The sequence below is a fragment of the Hyaena hyaena genome, unplaced genomic scaffold, assembly GCF_003009895.1.
Source record: "Hyaena hyaena isolate Hyena2069 unplaced genomic scaffold, ASM300989v1 scaffold_22, whole genome shotgun sequence".
In the NCBI taxonomy this organism is placed as follows: Eukaryota; Metazoa; Chordata; class Mammalia; order Carnivora; family Hyaenidae; genus Hyaena; species Hyaena hyaena.
This window is the reverse complement of record NW_024080654.1, coordinates 3617626-3638405: the sequence shown is the minus strand read 5'-3', so window position 1 is coordinate 3638405 and position 20780 is coordinate 3617626. Positions and strand designations below refer to the sequence as shown.

Below are 20780 nucleotides of genomic sequence, written 5' to 3'. Positions count from 1 at the left end.
ATCCCTTCCCCTTCCGTGTGCTCGGGCAGCTCACCTCTCCTATAATTAGCTGAATATGCAACATCTAAACAAGACGCTGGCCTGGCCCGGGGACCATGCCTCATGTGTAGTTTCATAGGTCATGCGGTTATTTATATTGCTGTTATTTTTACATTTCCTAAGTGCCAGGCGGTAATGTAAATCCAGGAGTCTCTGGAATGCAGCTCCGTGGGCTCTGGTGGCGGAGTGGGCGGGGGGGGGGTGCTTTGGTTTAGGTAAATGGTTCTCCCTCACTTTCCCCAGAAGGCAAAGGTGAGAAGGAAAATATTCTGCTCTTTTATCGGGAACAGGTAATATTTGTGACACCTGTGTGGTGTTACAGATGGTGAGCTCATGGTGCCCAGCGTCTGCAACGCCACACAGAGGAGCCCCCGTGCACTCGACTGGCTCCCGTGTCCTCTCTTCTGTCCATCTCCCTGGGGATGGCCCTCTCATAGGGCCTGAGAGGGCATTTATTTATTTAATTTTCATGAGAATTGAATCGAGTCTATTTTGTCTCTTGGTATTTGGTCACTTTTACATACGGCTGGTAATAGAGCCCTTCTTGGATTTTTAATCGATACTCTGCTTTAAGAATAAGCTCTTTGGGGGCACCTGGGTGGCTCAGTAGGTTAAATGTCTGACTCTTGATTTTGGCTCAGGTCATGCTCTCACGGTTTGTGGGATCACGCCCCACATCAGGCTCTGTGCCGACAGCGTGGAGCCTGCTTAGGATTCTCTGTCTCTCTTTCTCTGCCCCTTTTCCGCTTGCTCTCTGTCTCTCTCTTTCAAAATAAATAAGCAGTAAAAACAAGTTTATTAAAAAAAAAGGGTAACTACTTTGGTCCTTAAGAATAATACAATCTATGTGCCTCCATTTTGGGGACCCTGGATCCCAGTCCAATCTTACCGTAATGTTGCAGAGCCACCCCTGATCTCCATCTAATAGATCTGAGCACACCTAGTGGTTTACTGATCCATATATGTGTCATACAGGACAGGAAAGCTCTAGTTGTGGACATGAATTTCAATGGTGTGATTGCAGCAGGTGAGAGAGAACGAGTAACATCAGCAGAAGTAAAAAAAAAAAAAAAAAAAAAGAGCACGGGCACCTGGGTGGCTCAGTCAGGTAACTGTCTGAGTTCAGCTCAGGTCATGATCTCACGGTCCGTGGGTTTGAGCCCCACATCAGGCCCTGTGCCGACAGCTTGGAGTCTGGAGTCTGCTTCGGATTCTGTGTCTCCTTCTCTCTCAGCCCTTCCCCCACTTGTGCTCTCTCTCTCTATATATATATATCATAAATAAAACATTAAAATATTTAAATAAAAAAAAACCATAGCAGTGATGTATACTGAGCCTTTTCAAAATCCTTACTTAGGAGTAATCACAACATTTGCCCACCTCGACTATTTAAACCCAAAGGCCACAGGCCAACATCAACAGAATAAGCACAGACCATTTACCTTAAGCCTGTTGTGTCCACATCTAACCAAGAAGAAATTGTACAGGTCTGGAGCCAGGACACCCACGGAGGGCAGTGTGCGTGGGGACCCCACAGGCCCCGGCCAACAGTCATTTCCAACTGGCACAGAGATATTTCAATATTTTAACAACAGTATAGTGAACTCTGCTGGTCTCAGCCCCACCTGCTCACATGGGCTGGTGATCACCAGGCCTTCGGTAAGAAGTCACAAATATCCGTGTCAATTTCAATGCTTGTCAAAATTCTTAAAAACATTTTTTAAAATGTTTATTCTTGAGAGAGAGAGAGAGAGAGCAGGAAACGGGCAGAGAGAGAGGGAGACACAGAATCTGAAGCAGGCTCCAGGCTCTGAGCTGTCAGCACAGAGCCCGAAGTGCGGCTCGATTCCACAAACTGTGAGATCATGACCTGAGTGGAAGTCAGATGCTCAACTGACTGAGCCACCCAGGTGCCCCTCGTCAAAATTCTTGGCAAGCCCCAGGGACTGTTTCTTTGGTGGCCCCCGTGACTGTGCCCTTTACCAAAGGTAGGCTGGCTGGCACTGCTAATTCTTTGGGCCTCTAAAGTCATATGTGCCGGTGCGTGGATTTCCCTTGAGCCGCTACAGTTACAGGTCACAGTGTAGATGCCGGTTTCTCAGAGGGAGGGGCGCTGGGACCCTGCAGGGCAAGGCTAAACCTATGTCTCAGATGGGTTCTCTTTTCATCCCGGACGCAATGGCCAGTGGGGAGGTGGGATTCCCCTACCAGATGCCCCACAACTGAGCATTTCTCATTAATCACTGCTGAAATTGTGTTTACATTTACATGAATATAGAAAAATCAGAGAGAGAGAGACATCTATCCTACCCACACGGCCTGGCGCAGGTACCCCCAAACCTAACTTGATGACGTCACCATGTCCGTGTCTAAAACCTTGTGATCATGGTGCAGGACAGAACACAGACTGGCCGCTGGCATGAGTGCCGGAGTCTGCCTGCCCGAGAACTCTCTCTTCTCATGTTTGGTCTGACCTCCCCCACCCCTCTTCTCAACCCGTGTTCCAAAGGACATATTTACAGGTTGGGAAATCAATTTAGGGTCACAGGAAGCAGCTAAAAAGGAAGGAGAATAAAACGAACTGAATAAAAACGCCACATTTCACACACATAGGAGGGTAAGCAGTGTTTTGTGAAACTCAGACGGTGTCTTCACGCAATTTCTCACCGCCTTGATCTACTGGATCTGTGAGGTTTCCCTGCTGCGAGCTGCTCCTCCTGAATAGTCTGCGCATGTTATTTGAAAAATCCCTACAACTTAGTACAATGTTTGCTGCAAAACAGATCCTCAATGCGTTCTTCTAAATGAAAAAAAAATTTTTTTCAGGCAAATGTAATACAAATTATTATTGCCAGTTTAATCATCTTGACTGGTGTTAGTGTCTATTTTTTTTTCTTTTTTTTAGTCCTGAAAAGAGCTGCACATTTGGGGGCCATGTCATAGAATAGTTTTGTTATCTGAAAAAAAAGGGGGCATTTCTCTTAAATCATTACGAAGGGTGCCTAGGATGGATTCAGGCCTCACAGCAATGTAAATGCTCTCTGATTAGCAGCTGGACCACATCGCTGGGTTTTCTAATGATCATCAGATTAGAAAGACATTTTTATGATCCCTCATCACCCAGTGTCTCCGTGTCGTGTTGCCTTTTAGCCTCTGTAAATTAGACGTGATTTCAAGGCATTGGTAAATGAACGGATACCCCTGCACACCGCAACTGCACCAGTGAAATTACTGTTAACAGTTAGAGTTTTACTGTCTTGTATGACACCTGAGTGATTCGATCAGCCTCTAGCTGGGCTGAGGTTTATGTGGAGGAGATGAGGGGTGGCCAGAAGGCACTCGAACAGCAGGGTAAGCCTGGAGTGTGAGCCTATGTCTCTGAAATGGAGCATCGGAGATTTTGTTTTTCCTAAGGACTGCAGTAGTTATTTTTAAAGCAGTTTACCTATTAAAAAGTCCAACAAGGACTCGGTTACTAGATATACTTAAAGGTAGCTAAGTACCGAGAGACGGAATAGTCAGTAAAAGTCTCGTGAAAATAAAACACATACAAAATACTCTTTTGCTCCACAGTCTGTTGGGGCTGGGCGCTGGCCTAGTGCCTAAGAAAGGACTTCTGAGCTGGAAGAATTCCTCCCCCACCCCCGCACTGAATCAGTTGTTCCTCCTTTGCTATGTCCCCTCCGTTTTGCTGTGAAAGCCCGCCTGGCTCCGTCCGACTGGCGGTCTCACCTGAGAACGTGGTTGAGCAAACGTAGCTCCAATGAATGGATGTGACGTCAGAAGGTGAGCTAAAACCTGGGAGCTTTGAGGGGCGCCTGGGTGGCTTAGTCGGTTAAGCGTCCGACTTTCACTTAGGTCATGTACTCGCGGTTCATGGGTTCGAGCCCCGCATCTGGCTCTGTGCTGACTGCCAGCTCAGAGCCTGGAGCCTGTTTCAGTCTGTGATTCCCTCTCTCTCTGACCCTCCCCTGCTCACGTGCTCTCTCTCTCTCTCTCTCCTAGAAATAAATAAAACATTTAAAAAAAATAAAATAAAACCTGGGAGCTTTGGTTCACTCTTTGGTAACATGGAAATGCCTTTTTGGGGATCCTAGCTTCCCCCTGATGCTTTGTCCCGTCTTCTTTCTCAGACTTGCTTCTTCCTGAGTGTCCATCTTTCCACATCAAAGAATAAGAAGGCCAAAATCCAAATCCAGCACGTGCCTGGGAATTCCCCCCACGTACCCACCATGTACATGGCAGTTCTTCCATGCTATAAAAGGAATTTTTCCTTTGTGAAATTCGGTGTGACGATGAGCTAGACTTCTCAGTGTGAGGAAGCTCTCTTCCAGGTTTTTCAGCAACCCTGGGGAAGGCACCAGTTCTCGGACATCGTGGTCCAGTGCTTGTTTCACTGCAAACCTGTGTAAGGTGAGAGCGAGCTAACGCCTGCCATTGTCTGGGCCCTTCATACTTGAGGACCTCGTTACCTGAGTGGGGAGCGAAAAAAACAAGGCTGTTGTCTGCTGTCTTACTGCAATTCCCCCAGTGACTGCACGTGTACAGTGTATGGGTACGAGCAGTACAGGTTTCCAGGAGGAACCAGGAGAAAGGTGGACGTAAAGCCAGTACTAATAGAAAAACCCTGTGAAGCTCCTCACATGGTGGATGCCAGGTGACCGTTGTGGACCCAAGGGACCGAGCGCTGGATAAAGTGATATTGGACCGAGCTGGCTTTCAAGTAGTGTGAGATTTTTCTAGGCTAACCTGAGGATTAATCACAAAAATGATTCAAGTCGGCGGGAAGGACCAGAACACTGGTAGGCAATTAAGAAATAGGTTTTCCTCTGCCAATACTCTTAAGGAGAGAGAGAGACCATGGCGCCAATCCAGCCCGTCTTTAGGAAAACATTCCACGCACCATGTCGCTTTTAAGCGTTTCTTCACAGAAGGAAGAAAACCCCAGGATGTTGTATTATGTGGCAATAATGAGATGCAGATTGTCAGGAAGGTCTTTATTAACTTGCTTAAGGAGAGCTGCTGAGAGCCTTCGAAGATAAAGCACTGGGCTTCTCTCTGGAGCCCCCCGTGGGAGTTTAATTCACAATCCAGTAGAGAGAGCCCCGAAACACAATAGCTGCTTGCTTTAACGGGTTGATAGCATGAAAAATATTTACTGGTTATGAAAGATAATCCACTTCTGAAAAGACTGCCTCTTTTTTTTTTTTTTTTCCCCTTCAGAATTCCAGGTACGGTAGATTCTTCTCCCGCTGACAGTGCCTCACAGAACATCCCAGTGGTGATGGCTCCTTGGCTGCCTGTGGCTCATTTCAGAAATGACAAGCCCTTTATGCAAGATGCATATCTCCGGGAAGACTGGCATGCTTGTGGCTATAGACCCACAGCCAGTATGTTCAGGTAATTTCCCAAGATAATTCCCACTCCTCAAAGGTAACTTATTCCCCAGGGTGATCTACATATTTAATTGCCACACCTCTCTTCTTGGTTTTGCTACTGGGCTTTGAAGGATAATGAAACACCATGGTCTGGTGAGCATACGGCGGTCATGAGATGTGTGAGCTTACTATTTTCCCAACAAATCCTCACTGAGGGGCACTGACTGGAGGCCCGACGCTGGTTTTTTTGTCCAGACCTATTTCCAACATAGGGCCATTACCTACTCTCTTTCTAGACTGACATAATTCAGAAACTAATGAATCCTGTTGTCTTGCTTGTTTTCGTTTTTAGTCTAGAACGGCACCAAGGGAATGATGGAGGGTGTGGTGTCATGGTGGCGGCTGAAAAATCACTGAAAAGGAAAAGTATTCCCGTATCTTTTCCTGCTCATGAGTTTATGTGTAACTTCAGGAAGGAATTAGCCTCTCAGACAGGGACTCTGTGTCATTTAAAAATTTCAACTGTTTTTGGAGACGGACAATGGCCTGGTAGAACAAAAATAGCATTTTCTCCCTGGTGTCAGAGACAGGAGCCTTGCTTGATTCCTGACTCTGGGGCCTGTTAGTTTCTGTGATTATGGGAGAAGAGAATCCTTGTGCTCGGGGCCACAAGAAAGAACCATCCACCAACATCGGCTGTTAATATTATTAGCAGAATGCCAATGACAGATGTCCCATAGCGTTTCTATTTCCAATTATATGAGGTCACGTGTGCATACCTAGAACTGCTATGGTCTCTCTGGTTCATTTCCCTCCCTGGCCCTTTGCTCTCTGTGGGGAAGACCCTAAGAGTCCCTGATGAACTGCCTCGTGACCAAGAGAAACAATAGACACCATTCGGGACCTTGTCATGGAATTTCCAGGTAGAAAGCCCATCCTGCCTCCGTCCTATGCCAGGCAACTAGTGCTTGCTACTCTCCGTCTGTATTTTATTGCCCTTCACAACTGTGTTCCGATGGGACCATGTACCCCAAGCTCACATGTCTCCGGGTCCTCAGGCTGCCACGCCTACTCCCCTACTTGTGCACCTGGGGAGCTCCGTCCTTCCGCAATGGGTACCGCTTTCCCTGTTCGCGGGGCAGCCTTGGGATGAGGCCGTCCCAGCCTCTCCAGCAGCCCCTCACCGAGCACACTGTGTGAGCACATCCCGGGCAGTGGCCCTCTGCTCTCCCAGGCCACTGACATGTGGTGGGACTCTGAGGAAGTCCACGATGCCTCTCCACCAAACAAGGTGCGAGCTTGACACTGGGGCTCAAGGGCCACTTGGAGCTCAATCATAGACCCACCAATGGTTTATGATCTCCGGCTAAAGCCTCTCTCTTCTACTAGACTTTGACTTATGGAATTGGATGGGCCTGGCTGCCTCCGACAGTCGGTGAGAGGGCGGGGGCCAGATTTCTCCATTTCTTGATTCCCAGTAGCAAGTCCTATGCTTCCATTAAGTAAATGGGTTAGGGAATTAGCTCTACAAGTTAATGCAAGTCCGTTACGGGCTCCTGTTTGCACAATTTCCCTGTGTGAATTCTTCGGCATTTATAAAGAGAAGGTGCTATAAATTGTGGGAAGAATGCCACAAACATTCATAACACATATTAGGCATATTTTAAGTGTCCAATTGATACAGAGGACAAAGAGCTTTGTGCTCTTCACACAGATGAGTTTGCCAACCGATCACTTTATTACACTTGAAAGCTTATTTTTAAGCGTTGGTGAGCCAAGTATTACCTGGGAAATTAGAAACACTGCAAACATGTCCCAAATACAGAGGCTCCCTGTTCCTGCGGAAGGGCCAAGAACTTAGTTAAAAACATCCTTTTCTCACAGAGAGGTGTCTTCTTCTTTGGTCAAAGCTCGGCTTGCTGGCCCCGGGAGAAATCTAGACAGCGCATCCTTGCCTCATATCCACTCAGTGAGAAATGTAGGACTTGCTTCTTGGGGATGCTCAGCTCATCTTTTGAAAGGACTTACTCATTTGGAAAATCAGGGACATTTAGTGTTGTCTCCAGATGGTTCCAGAACGCGGAGGAATGCCTCGTTTCACAGGAAGGAGACTCTTACGTGAGGCAGGAATGCAGACAGCAACACATCAGTAAACTATGTGCTTGTCTGTCCACACCCTTCATGACTTTCAGGATGCTTCAGGCCACTCCCCTGCCCCCAGTAAATCACCACGGAGAGAAAGCGTGCAGGGAGAGAGGAAGGTGAACGGCCCTGAGCAGGACGATGCTAGAAGAGTCTGTGTAGACACAGGAAGCCTAGTGGATGCCAAGCCCTGCACCCCGTCATGGGAGGCGGAGATGTTCATAAGGCACTTCCCTTTCTGATGGTTGTCACTCATCAGAGTGCGTCAGAGATGAAATGGAGAGTGTCCCAACTTGGGCTTCAGACACAAGAGAATGGCACCTTACAGACACCGTCCTTGAGCAAGTCACAGATTTCCAACAGGAGTTTCATGAATTTCAGGGATTTTAAAGCATTCTTCTTGTTACTAAACAATGAATAAGTAACAGTACCTAACCTGGCATAGAAACATCTAAACCTCATAAAATATTGATTTCAGAAGCAACTGTAGGATGTCTTTTGGAAGTTGGTCTTTCACTGTTAGTCTGGATATAATATTCAGAGACCCACACCTGTGTATGTGTGTGTGTGTGTGTGTGTGTGTGTGTGTGTGTGTGTGTTGGTAGAAGGGTCTCCTTGGGCCAGCTGCGCACCTCAGGGGTTTCCCTCCAGCCCCTGTGGAAGATCCCAGGGGCCAGTGTACTTCGGGTGGAAAGCTAACCCCAAAGAATTTTGTTTCTATCATTAAAACTGATGCCCAGCTTTCCAGAAACAGGTCTCTTCTCTTAGGAGCAGTGGGCTCACGTCAGTGAAGACTAAAATGGATCGACTGGTCTGTACTAATCAAAGTGACTTAAGAATCCATCTTTCATTTTTTCTGAAGGACTTTCTAGATTAAACCATTTATTTTTTACTATAGGACTTCAATAATAAAATATTTATAAATATTTATTGATAAATTGATTTGACATCGGAATGTACCTCAAAATAATCCAGTAGTGATGGAGGGGCCCCGGACAGGATGAGAGAGGAAGACTGACCATGGAGAGAGTTCATTCATCTGTTCCCTCTACTTCTGCATATGCTTGCTCTGTTCCATAAGGCCAACTTTAACATGAGCTCCTTTCAAACAAATGGCCCAATGGGATAAAATATTAAATGACGAAATTTCAGCTAACACTCTGAAAAATTCAAATTACTCTTACTCAGAATGTTTATGTGGTAAAATAAAGTATTTGAGATGAACAGTGATTTCAATTTGGCTGAGGTGATTCTCTTTAAGTAAAATTGCCTCAAGGGCTAGGTCTCTTGAATGCATTTATACGTCAAGCTGCTTTTTTTCAGGCAGGTTTTGTGCCGAATAGGTATTTAATAAACACCTAATATATGCAAAGAGATGTACATTTTTTGTTGTCCTTTACATCATTTTTGACTACCTATTTATACCGTATAAACTATGGCTGTGCTGTAGCATAAGCAATAAAACAATTCTTGTAAAAACATTCTGCAAACCAGGCTCTTTCTTAATTCAGCCTGGCCCTCCTCCTTTCTTCTCCAGATGCGCTACATTTTTGCTCAAGTCTTATCATCCTGGTCTTTTCCCGGGTGGAGAGAACAGCATGCTCATTTTAGTTCATGTTCTAGATAATCTCCGCGGGTCGCTGGGACGCCAGTTGGCACAATGGAGCACCCTAGTGGCCTACACAAGCCAGTGACTCTCTCCCTTCATTTCAATTAGGTCTCATGATTTTTGAAACTGAGCAACTAGAAATACCTGGCATAATACTGTTAGTCATATAATGACATCAGGTGAAAGCCGTTTGGGGAGCAAATGGGATCATTGCGTCTAGAAAGGCACAGATAATTAAACAGCCAGTCACTCTCGACGTTAGGGGCCAAGTGGCCCACATGCAGTATTCCAAAATCGTATATACACCCCCCCAGTAGCCGTCAAGTCCATGTTTGGCATTGTTAACTTTACGTAGCTGTTTTCTCTACCCCAACCTGCTGCGCCTCAGATAAGCAAATGTGACCTTGTAAAATCTTGTTTTTGTCCCTTTCCTGCTGACCTAGGCGCCACCGTGCAGGTAGGTAAGAGAACAGAAGCATGTGCTCAAGTCATGCGGACGTTTCTCACAGAAGGGTGGTGCGGAGCAAGGGGGTTGCTCTCTGTGCCTTAAGTTTCCCTTCTGTGAAATGGGGATAATAGCAGCAGACAGCTCTTCGTCTCCAGAGAATTAACTGGGTTATTCAAACGGTAACTGCATGGCAAGTGCTACAACCACTCGCCGCTAATTATTATGCCTCTCGGGCTGCGGGCACGCGGCCCTCCGCATCCTTCCGTCTGGACGTGCACCCTGGACTCTTAGCATCTGAGTGACTTTGCACACCTCAGGTCGCACGCCCACAAGTGAACAGAAAATGAACTGTTTTGAGGAAGATCAGATTTGTGAAATCCTACATCGAAGGCCACAGAGGGGTGACGGAGCAGAATTACACGCCAAAGGACTTCATTGCTACACACGACTCATTGTACTTTATATTTTAACTGGAGATGCCCATAGCAGGGTACTAATGATGCCTAATGTAATCTCCTCAAGGTCACTTTCCACGGAAGCGAGGGGAATACCTTGAACGCTTCTGCAAAATTGGCAGAACAGTTTCCTCAGACCACAACCGCAAGACATGAGCGTAATTAATTCAGGCGCCTTGAGGGTGAATTAGCCACCCACTGGATTATTTGGTAAGAAAGCCATTTCAGGTGAAAATAAGAATATCTTTAAGTATAAAGAGGGTAAAGGAGAAGATTTAAAACGTTAAAGGGAAGAAGTCCCAAGACTATAGTAAATCATTAATAACAGCCTTTCAATTCATTCAGAAGAAAATGGATTACTGACTTCGGGATCAAATCGTGTAAACCTTAATCATCACATAGCAGCTCCCGTGATTCCTGCCCGTTTGAAGACCTTTTTTCTCTTCCGCATCTTATCTTTAGTCCCTTTGATTCTGAAAGAATAGCCTGTAGGATCCCACGAGAAGACGTCATGCAAATGTGCAAAGCTGTTCCCCACGTCACAGACCATCAAGAATCACCTGGGTCTCATCTGTGTAGTTGAAACTTCTAGAATCTGGTGGGGCGGGGGGCTGGGGGGATGACCTGGTCTCATGTAGCTAATTTTTCAGTTATGAAAGCTACGGTGCTTACAGAGGCTGTGAATTCATGTATGTGTGAGAAAGTCCTAAGTGGCTCAAGCCAATTTTTTTTTTTTCAAATTAAGAGTGTTTTGTAAAAGCCCACAGTAGAAAATAGATATTTTGTAATTTTAGATTTGCACTAAGTGTTGTCCTTGAGGTTTTGATACGTGTTCTCAAATATCAGTTCATACCACCGCAGGGAAATATAATTAGCAAAGTCACACACCACACCAGGAGGCCTCACTATACCTCTCACTATGCTGAGTCCTCAGTTCAGAGATTTCCCGATGACGAAGTGTGTCTAGAATTCCATTCACTTCACCTTCCTGAATAAAGTCAAGAAGTCACCCAATTCCTAACTCCAGTATGAGGTTTTAATTAACTTTTAGTTCTAAAAGCAAATATTAATTTGTTCATTTAATGCTTTGCTCTTAGATTCCAACTTTGTTCCTTTGAATACAATATACGACTTGTGAAATTCAAACATTCTTCTACCTACAAGGACAATTTAATTTTTAAATGGGCCTATCCTTAAATTGTTAGCAAAACAAACAATCAGCGTATTTGTGTGAAGAATGAAAAGGGAGTAAGTTTTTTAGTCATTTGCTAAGTGTTCTTACCTTGATCTACTTCTCACTTACTCCAATTGCTTTCTAGATTTTGTAAAGTTTTTGTAATTTTCCTGAACAGAAAAGTAACTTTCCTAATCAAATGATGAAAGCTAACATATTTGTATATTTTCTTTTGGAGAGAACAGGTTCATGAGTCCATAAAGTGTTACATCAGAAGTCAACATTTTATTTCCAGTCCTACCACTTGCCCTGAAGAAGGCATGTAACCTCTTCACCGTGAAGTTTCCCATCTCAGACTGTAAAGCCAGGATATTAGTCATTTGCCCTTTACCTGGAGAGGTGGGTATTGACGGCGTCAGGACTAAAGGAATCTGTTAGAACTTCCTTAGACAGAAGATATTAATGTATTTCCTCCTTAAGACACAGAACACTGGGAAACATTTGGGTTTTGTATAAAAGCCCTAAAATGCTTTCTGAAAGATGAATACATTATCTGTGATGATTATGAGAATCTGTGCCGTGGCACCTGGGTGGCTCAGGCAGTCAAACGTCCAACTTTCGACTTGGGCTCAGGTCACGGTCTCAGGGATAGTGGGCTGGAGCCTCACATCGGGCTCTGCACTGACAGCGCGGGGCCTGTCTGGGAATCTCTCTCTACCTTTTTCTGTCTCTCGAAATAAATAAACTTAAAAAAAAAAGAGAGAGAGAGAATCTTTGCCAAAATAGCACCTTTGTCACATAGGCAACCTCTGAATGAGGTAGCATGTGGTTAGCAAAATTTTTCGTTTCCGCTAGCCATCTTCTGCTTTCACAGGGTACAAAATTCATACTTTTTTATACAGTCACCAGCCTCCGGCTGCAACAGCCCGGTGTTGTGCGCACGTGAGCGGACCGTCGGTGCACAGCAGCCTCGGGCCGAGTCAGTCAGTGAGGAGATACAGGTACTAACAGAACTGCCCTAAAATGTCCCTTGGGTGGTATCGATCCTAAGAAAACTCATTCATCCGAAGCAATATAAAGGTGAGCAGTATGACGTCTGAGGTTGTGCACGGACGGGTAAGCCGCCCCCGGCCCGGGGTGGAGAGCTGACTCAGCCAGGACACAGGCGATCGTGGCGCACCGCGAGGGGAGCAGGGACTGGCACGTTAGAGAAAAGAGCAACAGCTCAAGTTCAGTGTTGCTCTAACCCTCCGAAGTCACGAGGGTTTGCCGAGCTCAGTCTCAGGGCCACGGAGTTTGGGATCATGAGCCTTCAGGTGCGGACTGCAAACAGTCACGGACTTGACCGCATTGGCTGCATAGGCATCGGCAAGTGGGCGCCTGCTCGGAGGGCCGCGCAGCACCCCCGCCCCCCGGGTCACTGTTTAAGTGACGGGCGCCCGCGTGTGCGCTACGCGGACCCTGGGGCGGAGACGCACCCCCCCCGCACCCCCGGGTCACTGTTTAAGTGACGGGCGCCCGCGTGTGCGCTACGCGGACCCTGGGGCGGAGACGCACCCCCCACCCCCGCACCCCGCGCGTTCTCTCCGCCTACCTTCGGGGTCCCTGATTCTCCTCCCCGCGGCCGACTTGCGGAGCACGCTCCTGCCCGAGTTGAAGAGGCTGGTCAGCTCGTCCAGGGGGCTGCCGAGGGCCCTGCAGTTCGGGGGGCTGTAGGGCGCCGGGGAGGAGGGGCCGGCGCTGGCCTTGCGGTGCTCGGCCCTGGCGGCCCGGCCGGGGGAGTAGGGGGCCTTGGGGAGCGGGCCGCACGCGCCCCCCGCGGGCGCCGAGTGGGGCGGCTGGTGCGCCCTGGGCGCGTCGGGGCCGGGGGCCGCCGCCCGGGCCGCGCTGCCCGCGGGCTCCGGGGGGAAGGCGAAGTGCGTGGGCGGCCGGGGGGCCGGGGGCGCGGGGGGCGACCCGCCGGGCGCGGGCGGGCCGGGGGACGCGGGCCCGTCGCCGTCGCCCTTCTGGCTCTTGGCGTGCTGCGGGGACAGGGGGCTGGAGCCTTCGGCCTGCACCGGGTACTTGAGGTTGGTCTCCAGCACCGGCAGCTTCTTCACCTCCAGGGGCGTCAGGGGGGACTCGTCGGACGCGGGGGAGCAGGTGACGGGGGTCGGGGGGAACACCAGGAGCGGGGGGCGGTGCGGCAGCAGGTTGGGGAAGGGGGCCGGGATGTCGCACGCGTCCCTGCAGCCCCCGTCGCCCTCCTCCCAGGGCACGGGGTTCCGACTGTCACTGGGCAGAGGCAGGGGCGACGCGGCCGCCTCGCGGGGCGCGAAGTACTTCATCTCCTCGTACACGGCCTCCGCCTGCTCGGGGCTGCCGGCGCGGCCCACCATCTCGATGTAGACGGGCTCGGGCTCGGGCTCGGGCGGGGCGCGCGCGGGGGGCGCGGGGGGCGCGGGGGCCCCGGGCGCGCTCCTCGGGCCGCCTCTGCGCCGCGCGCCCGCGATCTCCTCCGAGGAGCCGCTGAGCTTGGTGTCGGGGCTGCGCTTGGGCTTGCGCGGGGGCACCTTCTTCATGGCGCTGTAGTCGTCGCTGTGCGGCCGGGGCCGGGTGAGAGCTGGAGGGGGGACAGGGGAGGGATGGGCGTCAGCCGGACCCCGCCTTCCCCCCCAGGTCCCGGCGCGCCCGGCCCGCCCGCCACCGGGGAGACGCGCCGGACCCTGGAGCCGGAGGCCACGTCTAGGGCTGAGCCAGGCGTCGTGGGGGCGGCGAGGCGGCCCGGGTCGTCAGCCCCGCGCACAGGGGGTCTGCGTGGCCAAGCGCGGGAGGGGCCTTTCAGGCCTGCTTTCCGGAACACACTCCCAGGGCCCGGCCCGGCCGGAGGCGAGTGTGGGCCGGACCAGCCTCGCTGGGCCCGCGGGCTCCTTGGCCGGTTGGCGGCACGCGGGTGCTTCCTGTAGCAAAGGCGTGGGCTCCTCGTCACTGCTGTGCAGTCAGCAAAACAAAACACCCACCACGTACAGCAGCAGGTCCTGGGGAGAGGACTCTCTTAGAAGGGACTTTATAAAAAAGATGCCGAGGGTGAGTTTTTACAATTAATCCGTATATTTGAATCCTTAACAGAAGCACGTATTTAACAGGGGAATCAAGAGTGCAGCACTTCACTAAGAACTTCTGAGGGGGACAGGTGCCCGGCTTGGCAGGGAGAGGATGGAACTCCTGATCTTGGGGTTCAGAGTTTGAGCCCCATGTTGGGCTTAGAGATTAATTAAAAAAAACAACAACAGAAAGTAAAAACAAAGCAAAACAAAAAACCACTTCTAAGATAGAAACTTTTTATTGTTATGACTTTTTGTTTCAAATTTTTAATGTTTATTTTTGAGAGAGATAGAGACAGAGTGTAAATGGGGGAAGGGGCAGAGACAGAGGGAGACACAGAATCCCAAGCAGGCTCCAGGCTCTGAGCTGTCAGCACAGAGCCCGACGTGGGGCTGGAACTCAGGGCCCCTGAGATCATGACCTGGGCCTGTCATAAGCACAACCAGCTGAGCCACCCAGGCGCCCCCTACGGTGGATACTTCTTGAGTTGAAAAGGGAGATAATTTAGAAAAACAATGAAAGAGGGAGAAAAATTATTTAAATATGACTCAAACATTTACTAAAGGCTACATTTTTGAAAATTCTAGGGGTGCCTGGGTGGCTCAGTCAGTTCAGCGTCCGACCAGATTTCCGCTCAGGTATGTGAGTTCTCAGTTTGTGAGTTCAAGGCCCACATCTGCCTCTGTATTAATGGCTCAGAGCCTGCTTAGGATTCTGTCTCTCCTTCTCTGTGCCCCTCCCCCGCTTGTGCATGTGTGCATGTGTGCATGTGGGTGTGTGTGCATGCGTGTGCACGTGTGCTCTCTATCTCTCAAAAAAAACGTAAAAAAATTTAAAAATTAAAAAAACCCCTTCAGCATATTTTTACTGTAAATTGTAATAGCGTTCTTATTAACTCTAATGTCTCTGGAAACGGAGATGTTAATTTTACAAAATTGCGGAACGTGTTGCTGACATAGCAGAAGTTCTCAAAAATCTTGAACTATTTGCTTATTTGCTATTTTACTCATCTGAAGGAATTCTTCATATAAGCACAGCTAATTGTGCTGAGGTCCTGAGCTGTTCCTGGCAGCCAGGTTTTTCTATCAGCTTGCACGTTGGGACAGAGATCTCTGTCTCCGATCGTGGGAGCCGCTAAAGGTATTAGGGCTGCAAAGTAAGGACTTGGGAGTCAGAAAGATCTGGATTCTGGTCCCCGTGTGTCCTCTCCTTCCTGCAGTCATTCATTTTGCCTTGTATTCCAGCAGCCCCGACTGAGACACATTTGTGAACACAGAATGTTCTCTACCTTCTTCTGCCCGGGTGGGAGGTGCTGACGACACAAACAGTAAAACAAACGAGTAGATTCTCTCGCATGTTGGAATGTGCTACATGCCAGGAGGTCCGAGAACAACAGGCCACAATAAGCGATCAGAGAACTCTGTGTGAGTGTGTGTGTGTGTATGTGTGTGAGTGTGCGAGTGTGTGTGTATGTGTGCATGCGTGTGTGTGTGTGTGTGTGTGTGTAGGGGGTGGCAAGGTGCCAGCTGTGAACTTGAACGAAGTCATGGGCAAATTTCTCTAAGCTCCAGTACAGTCACACACAAAATGATGATCTCGGTAATTATCTCGGAGGAATAAAAAGGAGAGATACTGTATGTAAGGTGCTCAGCTGCTGCTCTCACACGCTGGAATCATGAACCAAATTGGGAAAGGAGCGGGGGGAATCCAAATAAGAAAGGGAAAGAACAAAGTTAAATTTCTAACCTGCAAGACATCTCTGGAAGCCAGTACGATACGGGGTTCCCCAAAGCAGCCAACTTTTAAGAGCAGAAAACACCGAACATGCATAACTCTGTAATTCATGGGGATTATTCCGAAGGCTTTCAGTGTGCTAAAATATAGCGGCTCATAAGCTTCTAGAAAGCTAACGAACCAAACAAATTTTTTAACCTTAGTATTACAGAATTGTTCCGAAGATTTGAATAATTTAAAGGATTTGTGGCAAATTGTATTTGCCCAAACTGGCTTTGGTGGGATTTTCAATCCCACACACTCTTCCACAACGTGGAAACTAGGAGGGCCTCTGTGACTGACTGTCCCTGTTGAATAAACTATGACAAAGGGGAAGCCACCTGCCTTCTGAGGCTGGATCATGGGCAGTACAGCCTCTGTCTGGCTCTTGCTCCCTTGGGACACATCTCGGGGGCCCTGATCTCTATGCAGGATGTCTGTGTAGCCTGGAGCAGCTCTGGTGTATAGCACATGTTTGGGGAAGGACCACAGAGATAAAAGAATTACTGGGGGACCCCATCCACTGTGGCCCCCAGGTGTCCAGGTTTCTCCAGCCTAGATACCAGAAATACCGAGTGACCAGAGTTGTGAGATGATTCCACACCAGCCACCATCTGACCACAGCTGTGGCAGAACCGGGAGAAGGCTTCGCTGAGCCCAGCCAGCCGCTGAGAGGTAATAACAGCATCGGTGTTATTTGAAGCCACTAGATTTCAGAGAGGTTTGTTACATAGCAGTAGAAGGCTAGTGTGGACACTGGTGCCTGGAGTTGGCTACAATGAAATTACTTGAAAACGCGTGGCGGAGGGTTTCGAAAATTGGAGGAGCCTTGAAGAGCATGTTAGCAGAAGCATGGTGATCCTTAAGAATACTCTTGGTGAGGCTTCAAGGAGAGGGAGGAAGATGCTGGAATCCGGAGGAAGCACAGCCCTTTTTATGCCACCACGGAAGGGTTAGCAACACTGTCACCTGCCGTGATGTGGAAAATAGAAACCATGCTCAGGGAAGTGGATCATCTAGCGAAGGAGGGGCTGCAGGCAGAGTGTGAAAGCTGCCTTCTGGATTATTCTAGCTGCCTCTAGTAAAATGTGAGAGTAAAGACATAAGCTAAAGAAAGAACTAGTAACTATAAAGGAGCCAGGGCTTTCTGGGTTTGAAAATCACATGGCTCCTCACTGCCAGGCGGTCCAAATGGCAAACACTTGTGAAGTGAAGAAGTAACTTCCAAACGGAGAGGAAATCTGGGCCGTTTCCAGGAAAACAAAGATGGAGCCAAGATCATGGCTTTGCAGCCCTTGATCAAGACCTCGGAAAGATTTAAATTAGTGCCTCACACACCCTTCCAAAGCAGCAAAACCCCAGGACTTGTAAGAACATGGAGGGCATTGCCCCACAGAACCCCTGGAGAGGGTCCAGAGTAGAGAAGAGATGGTCTCGAAAAAGTTAGTGGCTGTGGCTTTTCACTATCCGAGTGGATGAGAAATTGACTCACAAGAAACTCACAGAGCTTTTCAAGGAACTGTATCAGCGTGCACTGAAAGGAGCGGAGGTATGAGAAAACGGAAAAGGTTCTGGTGGCTCAGAATTTTATGAGCAGAAAGCAGGCTGAGAGCCCCAAACAAGATGCTTCTTGTGGATTAGGAATTCTAAATCGACGGGGAGCCAGGACTGCAGAGCAGGGACCTACGAGCCATGGAAAGTCATTTCCAGACAGCAGGACTGAATCCTACTCACGGCACAGGCATCCCGTGCCCAAGTGTCGTACGCAAGTGCCTTGTGCCTCCCAAGCTCCCCGCTCCGGTCAAGAGCATGCACACCTGGCCCTCCAGGGACCCCCTGCCAGGAACAGAGAACCTGTCTTCAGATAGAAGGGGGCAGCCTGGAAGAGCTGCCCAGCCACGCGGCTGTGCCTGACCGTACGGGACACCAGGGTCTGGCTGAGACGGATGAGGTGGGGACTCTGGGCCTGGCCCTGCTGGGGCAAGGGGATGAGGTCTGGGGAGTCTGTAGGAGGGGTGAGTGTATTTCAGATGCGGGAAGGGTGTGACCTGTTTTGCCCAGTGTGTGGGTTGGAACTGAATTCCCCCACACTGGCCACAACGGTATTCCTAGTCAGATCGAGATGTGGAGTCTGTTTCTCCTCCGTCAACCCGGCTGCACCCTTGGGACTGCCCGACAGGTGAAAGGTGGCGAACGGGAGACCCACGGCCGCCAGGGCTGCCGGGCACTCCCTTCCTGGAGCGTATAAGCCTTTGCCACACTGATGCTACACGTATGACGTCCAGCTACCCCGAAGCTGTCATCCTGCACACACCGCGGGGAGAGACCATCTCGAGACAGAGATGCCTAAGGAGTCCTAGTCCTTACACGGCCGAGGTGCCACAAGTGACCAGCTTTCAGATGATTCTAGCCGCCAGCCACCACCCGCAGCTTCATGAGGGACCTTGACTGAGAACTACCCGGAGGAGCCCAGCGAATGCCCGCAACCCAAGCACTAGCAATAAGATGGCTGCCTTGTATCTCAATCCCTACATTCTGGACCAGCTGCTAAGCAACAACAGGTAACTGATACATTCCCTCCAGGTTTGCTTTTGATGCAGATAAACATATTTTTGGTACTAAACTGTTGTAAATAGAGGTAGCGTGGTTATTCAGAGGCAGTCGAGAGACTGGCCTCCAATGTCTCACTGCTTGGGTCCAAAGCATGAGCATGTGACACGGGGCAGATTATATTACCACGGCTCCCTGACCCAATGTCCCCAACCACCAAGGGGTCAGGGTGATGGACCCTCTCACCGGGTAGCTGTAAAAACTGAATAATGCCCGGCACCTAATAGAGGCTGAGTCAGTGCCAGCTGCGATGGTCATCGGGCATTGTCTTCTTACTTGCTGCACAACTGGAAATTAACCACAGGTGACTGGCTGGTTTCTTGGGGGCCTGAGCTGGGCTTCAGCACCACCAGACCACCTGGAGTGCTTTACTGGGAATGTGGATGATGTGACTGCCCACCCTACCCCATAGCTACTGAATTCGAATCTTTCGGAGTGAGACCTGGAAATCTTTGGTCTTCATAAACTAACATTAGAAACCCGCAGTTGGAGTATTAAAGTCTCATTTGGTTTTATGGCTGTTTCTGTGTGTGTGTATGTGTGTGTGTGTGTGTGTGTGTGTGTGTGTGCCCATGTGCGTGTGTGTTCACACAAATGCTTGCTAACAGTTCATTTGCAAATATGGATGTAAGGGTTATGAAAAATGAACTTCTTTTAAGAATTTTCTTTAAAAAAAGAATTTTCTTAACATTTTTTTAGTCCTAAGATTTATGGGGAAAACACCCGTGACTCCATCAAGATGGGGTCAGGTAGATATTTCATGGTCAAAGCACGCCTCTCGGGCAAGTCCTGGTGTCCCAACAGTAACCGAAGTGTTCAATCCCACGTTCTCAAACTTGACTCTTATCTGAGCTTCCGTGCAAGGATCTAGGGACATGTCATTTTTAGGATCTGTTAGGAGATAAAAATGTTCTGAGACAGAACACTTGCTCTTTGAAGGTTTGCTAAGTCATGTCAGGAGGCTTTCAAGTCACCATTTTGCCCAGGACACAAGTTATGTGGCTCTATTCTCACTGACAACCGGGGGCCTATGTATTTAATCCATGAGAGAAAATGAACAAGAAGCTTGCTCATCAAGAAAACACGTGCATCTGTGTGTGTACATATCCAGTGTATTCCAGTCCTGCCAGTGTGATGTTGCTTGGTGTCAGAGGAAACTTAACGCTTAGCACGGGGACCTCGGACATAAAAGATGCCCTAACAAATGCCGGCTCATCGGCTGGTGGAGCATAGATGAGTGAATGTAGCATCGATTTACAACCAGCTACAAATTAGAAAAGGGGTGGGGAAGGGACTCCCCTGAGCTGTGATATATTGTGACCTTGTTATAGCATTTTTTTTGGTGGGAGGAGTCCATAGCCTTTGCTGTTACCCCACCGTTACCCATTGGACTTGACCCCGCATGCGTAACGTCACTCAATGTCCTTCCCGACCCCTCCCCAGGCTCCAGCAGGGGTCAGCCTCCTTGCTCTGTGTTCCACACCATCTGCTCTCTTTGCAGCTACTCTGTTTGTCTCATAATTTGTTTGCCTGTTTCTCTCTCTCACCGGCCTCCATGGCCCTCTGGGGGAAGCCAGAGCACGGCCTACACTTAATGACGACACGTTGAGTGGACACATGTGTCATAGTGGTGGAGCATGCAATCCTGTTCTATGCCCAGGAACACAGTCTCAGGATGGCGTTCACAGAAGGCCTGATTTCTGTCAAATTTCAGGTAACAGCACCATATAATCATGGGGCTTCTGTGAAAAATACGCCGACAGTCTTGATGCAACAAATCTCAAGGGTGAATTGTGAGCCAAATTGTGCTCATTTTGATTTGTTGATGAGAATCAAATTGTTCACTAAGTGTTTATTCAGTGCCTACTGTGTGCCAACGCCTATTCTAGAATAAAGATGAAAATAAGACAGTGAAGAAAGAAAATTATGTGTCTTCCTGCGCTAGAACTTAAACCCCACAAGGAAAGATAATTCTGTGTGTTTCCATTATTATGTTGCCCCCACGGGCCTACAACGGGGCCTATCTTTCGGGAGGTGATGTGTAACCTCTGAGGCATTAGTGCCTGTT

At 48.9% G+C, this 20780-nt stretch overlaps 1 protein-coding gene across 1 annotated transcript in view; it reads right to left on the bottom strand.

The window, feature by feature from the left end:
• Positions 1-20780, bottom strand: part of MYO16 (myosin XVI) — a 459340-nt gene that overhangs the window by 50610 nt on the left and 387950 nt on the right. Inside the window, exon 31 of the mRNA XM_039226658.1 lies at positions 12840-13847. Coding sequence (XP_039082589.1) covers positions 12840-13847 — 1008 coding nt within the window. The remainder of the gene's footprint in view (positions 1-12839; positions 13848-20780) is intronic.